The following is a 9,469-nucleotide window of genomic DNA, read 5'->3' on the forward strand; positions in this document are numbered from 1 at the left end:
CCAGAGAGAAACCATCTCTTCCATGGGCCAGATGCTGCCTCGGGGTGGGTGAGGAGCTGCGCAGGGGGAGCCGTCTCCATGCCCCCTGCTCAGTGCATGAAGAAACTGAGGCATGGGCTCTGCCCTCCCTGTCCTTCGCAGGGACTGACATGGAGGACAGTGCTGGCAGGGTTCTGCCACTCGCTCCTAGGGCCAGCACAGGATCCTTCTCTCTATCCTGAGGAAAAGCAAGAAACCAGGAAGGGAGGCAGCTGCCTTCGCTGAACTTGGGGGATGGATCCTGCAGGCAAGATGTGCCCCAGGGACCTCAAGAAGAGCCAAATCCTCTGCTCCGCTCCGTAGGGAAGGGAGACACTGGGATGCAACCATGTTACACAGCTAAACCTGCCTGGTTAGGTGACATCCCCCTGCCTGCATCCTGCCTGCCATCTCTCTGCCCCCATTCTGCCATCTCCCCGCTCATTTGCTGTCCTGGGAACCGCAGGAAGCCCGTCCCCACACAGAGGACAGGAGCCACCAACTTCACCCCCTGCTATGGCCGTGCAGAGCTGGATGGCAGAAGAGCAGTTGCAGAAAGGAGCCTGGTCTGGGGTAAGATGGGGAGGTTTTGTTGTGGTGAGTAAGACTGAAAATCAATGAGGTATTTGGGAGGCGAATCTGCCTTGTGCCATCTGCTGGCACTGGGTCCTGCTGAGCCTGACATATCCTTATGGGTTGCCCAGGGCTAGGGTCCATCTGGCGGAGCAGGAGGGGATCTGGACAGCGTCTGTGCTGCATGTGGCCCTCAAAATCTCCCCCAAACCCAAAGGGATGCCTCCACCTCCAGCCCTTCTGGCAACCAAGAGAGGTGCCCTGGTATTGCCACGGCACCACCTGAAATGCCAGCAGCCACAGCCACGGCATGCATTGGCATCTTCAGAGCCTCTGGAGATGGGCACCACATCTGAACTGTGCCACATGGGACAGAGCTGTGCCCACGCAAGGCTGGAGGCGGGACTTGCACCCCTCGGCCACAGCCACAGTGATGTCCCAAGCTGGGGACAGGGAGGATAAAGCTGCTCCCAGGACCACTGTGCCCAACTGGGCCGACCCAGTGCTGAGCCAAGCCACTGTGGCAAACCTGGCTGCACAAATCCATCTGCTGCAACAGGCAGCGCCCTGGCAGGCAGGGAGCAGGCAGGGAGCAGGCAGGGAGCAGGTAGGGAGCCGGCAGGGCCAGAGCAGCGGCATGAGTGCAGATGGATGGAAGAAGACTTAATTCTTCATTGTGCCAGCAGCAAAGCCGCCGACCACTGTAATTACAGCAGGCTTAGCTGGTGGCGGGGGGCCTGGGAGGGGCTGGGTCTCCTCCTGATGGAGCAACCCCATGAACCAGGGTGCACATCCAAACAGCGTTCTCAGCCGGACGGGCTCCATGCTCTCCCAGCACCATAACCACCCCACCCAGCCCTGCAGCACCACCATCCCGCCATCCCCCTGGCATCTCTGGCACTAGCCAAACCACATCACCTGCATCCCCATCCCACACTGGGGTGAGGGGGACTCCTCCATCCCTCTCCTTCCCAAGACATCCCAGCTTCCCTGGTCCCAGACCTGGCATGTACCCCCCTCCCCATGCCAGGGTGTGAGAACCCCCCGGCGGGGTCACCCACCTCCTCGGAGACACGTGTCTGTGGGGCCAGGGAGGCGGCGCCCAGGTCCTCGTGCATGCGGTCCAGCAGCCAGAGCAAGAACTCAAGGGCATCGTGCTGCGCATTGCCCCGAAACTGGGTGCTGTGCTTGGAGACGATGTTCTGCAAGAGATAGGAGGGCGCTGAGCCCGGTTCGGTAACACCCACCCCCAAATCCCACCCCTGCAACAGCGTCTGCCCTCATCCCCGGGGACAGCAGAGCAGTGAGGACACTGGCACAAGCAGCCAAAAGAACGGCTCCATGGCCCATCACTGTGGTGTGCCAGCTTTCAGCTGCTGGGATGCCCCCAGGAGGGGACAGGGCACACCCCAACAAAGCCCCCATGGGCAAGTCCAGTCCATGGGGACCCACCAGCAGCACCTGCCCCATGTGCTCTGAAGGCATTAACTCAGTGTCACAGCCAGAGGAAGGCAATTCCCAGTGCTGGGATGCCCCTGCAGCCAGCAGCTCTCCTTCAGGCCCTGCCTGCAGATGCTGCCCCATCACCGGCAGGCAGCTGCCTCCCCTGCCAGGCTCTGCCCCTCCACCCAAAGCCCCACCAGCTCCCCCTGGCTGGTGCTGCCCTCTGCTCACCCCCTCTCGTCCTTCCCCCCAGCATTTCGGCTAATTTAGCATTAATTTTGCTGTTAGGCAAGAGGCACAATGTCCTTGCCTAATGGGATGTACCCCCCTTGCCAGGGGACATGGTGGGATGAACAGGGCTGGGAATACTGTAGAATCACAGGCTGGTTTTGGTTGAAGGGACCTGAAAGCTCATTCAGTTCCAATCCCTTCCACGGGCAGGGACACATTCCACTAGAGCAGGTTACTCCAGGCCATAGGGCCAAGGATGCTGTGGGGCCGAGGCAGTGCCTGAGGAGGATATGCCCATCGGGTGCCATCAGGCCACCATGCCAGTGCTGAAGCCAGCTCCCTTGCTGAGCCAGCCGAGGCCGCAGGGGTGCTTCGTGCCTGGGGTTCCGGTGGCCCTGGGGGAATGCACCAACAGCCGATGCCAGGGCGCCAGCAGCACATGAGAGCCGTGTCAACAGCGCCCAGGGGAGCAGCGTGAGCCAGGGTGGCTCCCCGACTCCAAACCCCAGGATGCACGGGGCTGGGGGTGCGGGGAGCACCCTGAAAGGCAGAGCTGCATTTGCAGGGCCTCAGCTCCAAGCCTGGGATGGTGGTGGCTGCTCAGAGCCAGGAAAGGACAATTTTAGGAGCTCAGTCCCAAGACCAGAACTGGGAGGGAGAAACACAGCGCATCCCTGTGGATTTTAACCAGTTAAAGCCCAACCATCCATGCAGAACCTGCTGGGACTCAGACCTCCAGCATGGCCAGGAAACACCCTGAGCCGAGACCCCTACAGCCCACTCCCCCTTTGCCCTGCCCTTAGTGGCACAAGCATCCCGGTACAAGCAGAGGGAGCAAGGTCGCCGCGGGCGGGCTTAAAGCAAAACGAGTCACAGACTCCACTCTGATTTTTAAAATCTTTTTTAGCCAGATTTAAGAAGAAAAACCACAAGGTGGAACTTCACAGACGATGCAGACAACACCCGGGGGGAGGAAATCCAAAGGGGAAGCTGGAAGTTTGAGGGCTTGTTTGGCTTTGTGCCTAAGGAATGTGTGTGTTTGGGAACTGAGGGCATGGAAACGCTGCACCCAGCACTGCAAGAGCTCATTACTTTGCTACAAGAAACTGAAAGGCAACACGGTCCCACGGGCAGGTCCTCGGGAAAGGCAGTGCAGAGCAGCGGTACCCCAGAAGCTGCCTGGCGGCAGGTAACCCCAACCCGGGAAGCAGCCTGGCTTCCCGGTGGCTCCTCCAGGCACTCTGCAAACACAGCAGCAGCTGAATTGCAGCACCAGGTCCCTGCTGAGCTGTCACTGGTGGACACGGGTCCCTCAGCATGGGGAGCTGCGATGCTGGGCTCAAAGCACTGCCCTGTCCCTATCCCCATGCTGGGCACAAGCCCGCAGAGCGCTGGTACCTGCCCAGCAGGGATGTGATGCACTCAGTGACGGGGCCTGAGGCCACTGAGTCAGGCTCCTGGGGCACCTTCCTGCCTTGCCCCATCACCACAGCCAGCATCCTGCTCTTCCTGATGGCTCTGAGGGGTTGGAGCTCACCTGGCCAAGGGAGCGCAGAGCTGGAGTGAGGGCAGCCCAGGCAGAGGTGGGTGACAGCAGCAAGGCTGGGGGCAGCCAAAGGAGCAGGGTGAGGTCCATGGGGAAGACGAGGCAGGGGAGTGGGTGCTTCGAGCAGGGGATGCTGGTGGGTCCTGTGAGCTGGGGGTGCTGGCAGGTGATGGGAGTGGGTGAATGTAGGTGGGTGCCACGGCTGGGAGGGTGCTGGAAGATGCCGATGGTGGCAGAGAGTCCCGCGAGCTGGGAGTGCCAGTGGGTGCTGCTGGCTAGAAGGGGCGCTGGTGGGTGCTGGCAGTGCCAGTGGGTGCCGAGAGCGGGGTGACGCTGGCAGGTCCTGTGAGCTGGGCTCCCGCCGGGGTGCGCAGGGCAAAGCCCGAGGCCGCGGAGACGGGCGCGCTGGCGGGGCCGTACCTTGAACTCGGCGGAGAGCTGCGGTGTATAGTCGCGGGTCCAGAGGGCGCGGACCAGGGCCGCCAGCCGGTGGGTCACCTCGGCGCGGGCGCCGCGGGCGCGGTAGCGGCCGAGCGCCAGGAGCTCTGCGAGCGGCGCGGTGTTGCTGAGGCACTGCACCACCGCGTTCATGAAGCACGTGTTGCCCAGGTTCCGCAGCCCCTGCGCGCCCGGCGGCCGCTCCCCGCCGCCCCCCGGGGCCGCCCCCCCGGGCCGCCGCCGCTCGCCCCCGTGCCCGCGCCCCCGGAACCCGCCCTCGTCGTCCTCGGGCGCGGCGCGGCGCGGCCCGCGGCCCCCGGCCAGGCGCGCCCAGGTGCGGAGCAGCCGCCCCGCCAGGCAGCCCAGCGAGCGCAGCCCGCGCCGCCGCCGCCGCCCCGCCGGGCTCCCCCCGCCGCCCCGCGCCGCGCTCATGGCCCCGCCGCGGCGCGCATGGCCCCGGGCAGGCGCCGGCCACCCCCGGCCGCCGGTGCCGGAGCCGGTGCGGGCCCGGAGGGGCGGGCGGGAGGTTTTGTACGCGGCGGCTCCGCCCCCGGGCTGGGTCTGCGGGAGGGGAGAGGGGAGGGAGCCGGGGGGAGGAGGAGGCGCCGGGGGCTGCTGCTGCCGCCGCTGGCGGCCTGGGCGGGCGAGCCCGGCGTCACCAGCGCCGCCGAGGGCTCTCCCGGAGTCCCGGCCGTGCCGCAGCGGTGCCGCTCCGCTGCCCTCAGCATCACCGAGGGGGTCACAGCAGCGCCGGGAGGTGGTGTCCCGGTCCTGCCACCTCTAGGAGCTCTTCGCGGGGCCCCTTGCCCGCGGTGGTCGCCTTTGCGCCTGCCGCCGAGGTCACCTCCACGCAAACCCAGGGTAGAGGCTTTGGCTGCCTTCTGCCCAGGCTGCACCGGCCGGCACTGCAGGCGGAGCTCATCTGGCATCTGCGGAGGGACAGTGACGCCTTCCCCCAGGCGCAGGGACCAGCACCAGCACCAGCACCCTCCCCGCGTGGCCGGCGGGGTCCAGCATGGCTGAGGCCCCCAGGTCACCTCCCTGCCCCCTGCCCATAGCACCGCCAGCAAAGCGAACCCACTGTTTTCTCAGGTGGTTTGCAGCCTGATGGGGTCTGTCCCGTGGCACCACGCCGGCAGAGACAGACACTGCAGCGGGTCCCGCTCCATGCGACCCAGTGGAGTGCGTTGCTCTTCACACAGCTGCGGGAGACTCAACTCCCCCGGCGCCGCCTGCCCATGTGAGCCTGGGACCTGCTGGCCTCTGCCAACAGCGCGACCCCAACCCCGGCTCAGGGCTCCCAGCACCCGACACCACTGCGGTCACATCCCCGAGCGGGGCGGGGGTGGCAGCAGTGCCCCATGGACCCAAGAGCCCAGGCACGTCTGGTGCAGCTGCTGTTCTTAACCAGGGCCATGGGGCTGGAGAGCGACAGGGTGGGAAGGAGGTCCCTCTGCCAGGCAGGGGGCCACTGAGTGTCACCTCGCTGCGGGGCAGGGGGCTGCAGTGGCCCCAGTGCAGCCCGGTGGCTCTTCTCTCCGCGGGGAGCTGCCAAGATCAGTGCTGGGCTGTGGAGGGGGTCCCTGGTGGGTGCTGCGGGCTCTCTTCCATCCCTGCAGGTTTTGGCATCCTCCAGCAACACCTCTGCGTGACCCAAGGAAGTGCAGTGCTTGTTGCAAATTATGGTACTTGTTATTTCTCTCCAGTTGGCTTTGGCTGGACACTCAAGCCCGGCAGCATCTCACCCAAGCCAAAACAACAGCGGTGGGAGCAAGAGAGGGAACCTGATCAGGGCTTGATGCTGCATCAAGTGGAACAAGAAATCCCAAGCAGCTTGCTAATGGATGCAAGAGAAAGCCCAGAGAAAGAGCGTGGAAGTCAGAAAATCACAGGGGCCCGAGCCAAATGGAGAGACTCAGCTCAGAAACTGGCGTTTGTTAGAAGGGGATGGGCAGAAACTGAGACCTGGTGAGCACATGAAAGGGAAATCGTCTAAAATGTGACAGTGAAGCAGAGTAAGCTCAAAAATCCTCAAACCTGCTGGAATTAGAAAGCATCAGATAATGGAAACAGCTCTGTGGGGCCCCAGTGACCTGCGGCACAGAGCTGAGGAGCACCAGGAGGCTCCCAGGTCCCCGCTGCCCCTGCAATGCCAGTGCCAGGAATGGCACCAGCGCATGTCAGCCAGCAAGGTAAACCTCTGCTGGAATGTTTATGGAGCAGCACCATTCCCAGCACCGGCATGCCGGTGTGCTGGGCCAGCAGCACAGCCTGGCCCTGGAGCAGGCAGCAATATCTTCCCAACAGGTACCACCAGGTTGTTCTAATCTGCGGCAATTTGCAGGCTGGAGCGAGCACTGGGAATGCTCACTGTGCTCATCTTCCTTTCAGCAGTATTGTGTTTGCCATCTTCCCTCTTCACATCATTCGGAACACGATACCTTCCTATTCAGGCTGAATCCAATATTTATGGGGGCTGCAGTATACCGGCAGTGCTGGGTTGCATCAGCAGTTTCTCCCCAGAATGCCTTTTTCGGGAGCTCCGGGCTGGCTGCAGCTCCTGCTGTTCAAGCCGCTGTTTGCTGTGTACCAGGCTTAGACTTTGGAGCAAATCTGGGAAGGGGAAAATCTCATTGTCAGATGCAAAGAGAGGGGGAAAATGCTTGCTCACTAGGATGGAAAATTCCTGGTTGTTACAGCATGCATTGTCCCATGCCTTGGACACCAGCTGTCTGGGATGAGCATGAAAACAGATCTGGTTTGATTAGGGAGATGTGGGGACAGGACAGCATTGAAACGTCTGCTCTGGCTGGGCCAGGGAGGCACTTGGCTGTTGGGTGGGTGCAGAAAACAAACCTGGACAAGCTCTGAGCTGAGCCGGTTCAGGCCAGCAGGAACCCATTTGCACGGTGCCAGATCACGGGAATAACAAAACCCCGGGAAACCTTGGCACATGCTCACTGCGCTTTGCCACAGGACGAGGTTTTCTTTTCTGAAGCCTCCCTGGCTCTCTTGGCTGGGAACGTCTGTGTGCCCGACAGCAAACGTGCTCCAAGAGCCAGGTCCCGCTGCCCGGCTCACACCCTGCAGGCAGCTGAGCAGAGACAAGGTGGGGCTGGGAGAACCTGCGTGGTCGAGCTGCTGCCAACACCGCTGCCTGCACCCTGCCCGCACATCGGGCAGGCTGGGACAGCGATGTTGGTGCACCACTTTGCAGATTTAGGTCATGGCAAGAGCGATCGAAGCCTGTGGGGAGGGGGTGTTAAGAGATTCCTTAAGTCCTGAGACATTCTGAAGTGCCGCTCTGCTGGCAAAACAGGGCTACTTCTGATGGCAGTGTTAGCGGGAGGGTGATCACAGAATCTCTAGCACCCCCCCTTCTAACGGTGACATTCAGTTTCATGGCTCAAGGCAGGGAGGAAAAGCTTCCCCCTGCAGCAGACAGCTCATTTTGCAGTGTCTCCAACTAGAATTCAGTTATAGAGAGCAAACTGAGTTATTTAGTACCCCCATTAAAGATGCATGGGCCCTGCCTTCTGATGGAGTATGTTTGAGGAGGAACAGCATCAAGACTGGGAAATGCTGCTTTTCCGGGAATCTCGCATCATGCTGCTGAACATGCTCCATCGGTTTTGAACACCAGCAGATAACCTGGAGCTGCAGGAGCTGCTGCACTTTGTTTGCAGCAGTTTTGCTTTGCTTTTAATGTCCCTGGCTGCTTCACTGAACAGGTACCTCCAGGCTCTTTTCACCCACAATCCCCTTGGGAGGAGGATGATGTGCTCTGCAGCAGGCACCGAAACCGGGGGTGGGAAGGGAGAGCCAAGCCCGGGCTGGTGCTGCAGAAACCACCCTGGGCCCTCCCAGGGTGTATAGCCACGCTGCGGGGGCTCAGAGGGTTTGGGTGGGAACCAGTCTCTCTTTGGCTCCCTCGAGGATGAACATGCATTAAACTCTGTATTTGCCCAACCAGGAACCTGATTTTTTGGCTGGAGAAAGCCTGGTTTGATGCTGGGAGGCTGGAGCACCTCTCCTATGGAGCCAGGCTGAGAGAGCTGGGCTGGTTCAGCCTGGAGAAGAGAAGGCTCCTGAAGGGGAGACCTGAGAGCAGCTCCAGTGCCTAAAGGGGCTGCAGGAAACCTGGAGAGGAGCTTGGGACAAGGGCCTGTAGGGACAGGCCAAGGGGAATGGCTTGAACCTGCCCGAGGGGAGACTGAGCTGAGCTCTTAGGCAGAAGCTCTTCCCTGTGAGGGTGCTGAGGCGCTGGCACAGGGTGCCCCGAGAAGCTGTGGCTGCCCCATCCCTGGCAGTGCTCAAGGCCAGGTTGGACACAGGGGCTTGGAGCAAGCTGCTCCAGTGGAAGGTGTCCCTGCCCGTGGAAAAGGGTTGGAGCTGGATAAGCTTTAAGGTGCTTTCCAACCCAAACCAGAGATAAGCGTGTTAAAAAACGCTCACTATGAAGCTTTTGTGCTGAGGAAAGGAAGGCAGGAAGGGGGATGCAAGCCGTTCTGCAGGGCTATGTTTCAGTGAGGTCTGTGGCCTGAGCTCATGAGAAAGCAGGATAATGGCATCAGGGTGCTGGAAGCCAAATTTTTGGTGGTATGGGGCTCCGGTCCCAGCACTATGCTGTGAATTGACGGGTCAGCTGGAAACCTGGGCCTCCCACTGCACCCCGAATCATCTACCCCTATAGCAAGAAGGATACAACAGCATAGCTTTGTGCATGGACACTTGTTAGGGGAGTCTAACCACAGACAGAGGAGGTGCTGTGCTGCTGCTGCAGCTTACCAACATCAGCTGGGACCTACATCAGCTGGCCACACTAGAGCAAGTGAATTCAGCCAGTGCCCGTGCTTAAAATCTGGTTTCACTAAAGGGATGTGGTTTCCAACTGAACAGAACAATGTTCAGTTTTGCAGACAAGACTTCTGCAAAGATTCTGCGTGCTATTTGCCAGTCTGTGAGATGACAGATACAGGGCCTGAGCCTCCCCGTGGGGATGGGGACAGGTGAAACAGGAATGTCTGTCTCGCTTTGCTGCCTGCGAGTTGTGAGGAACCAGCTAGTGCAGGAGGAGTGTGAGACGCTTTGGTCTTTACACTCCAGGAAGAGCCACAGCAAAACAGGACTTTGCCTCCCCAGTGGGTACTTGGAGGTTTGGTGTGATCTGATGGGAACAGAATTGCTTTGATGAGGTGGGACTCTGCTGCACCAAGGATC

General features: G+C 61.1%; 1 protein-coding gene across 1 annotated transcript in view; it reads right to left on the reverse strand.

Annotated features, from left to right (window-relative positions):
* Positions 1-4,467, reverse strand: part of USP43 (ubiquitin specific peptidase 43) — a 13,912-nt gene extending 9,445 nt beyond the window's left edge. The window contains exons 1-2 of the mRNA XM_065693578.1: positions 4,232-4,467; positions 1,653-1,793 (exon numbers count right to left, since the gene is read on the reverse strand). Of these exons, the coding sequence (XP_065549650.1) occupies positions 1,653-1,793; positions 4,232-4,402 (312 nt within the window). The 5' untranslated portion in view covers positions 4,403-4,467. The remainder of the gene's footprint in view (positions 1-1,652; positions 1,794-4,231) is intronic.
* Positions 4,468-9,469: the final 5,002 nt, after the last annotated feature.

Source organism: Lathamus discolor, chromosome 13 (assembly GCF_037157495.1).
Source record: "Lathamus discolor isolate bLatDis1 chromosome 13, bLatDis1.hap1, whole genome shotgun sequence".
NCBI lineage: Eukaryota > Metazoa > Chordata > Aves > Psittaciformes > Psittacidae > Lathamus > Lathamus discolor.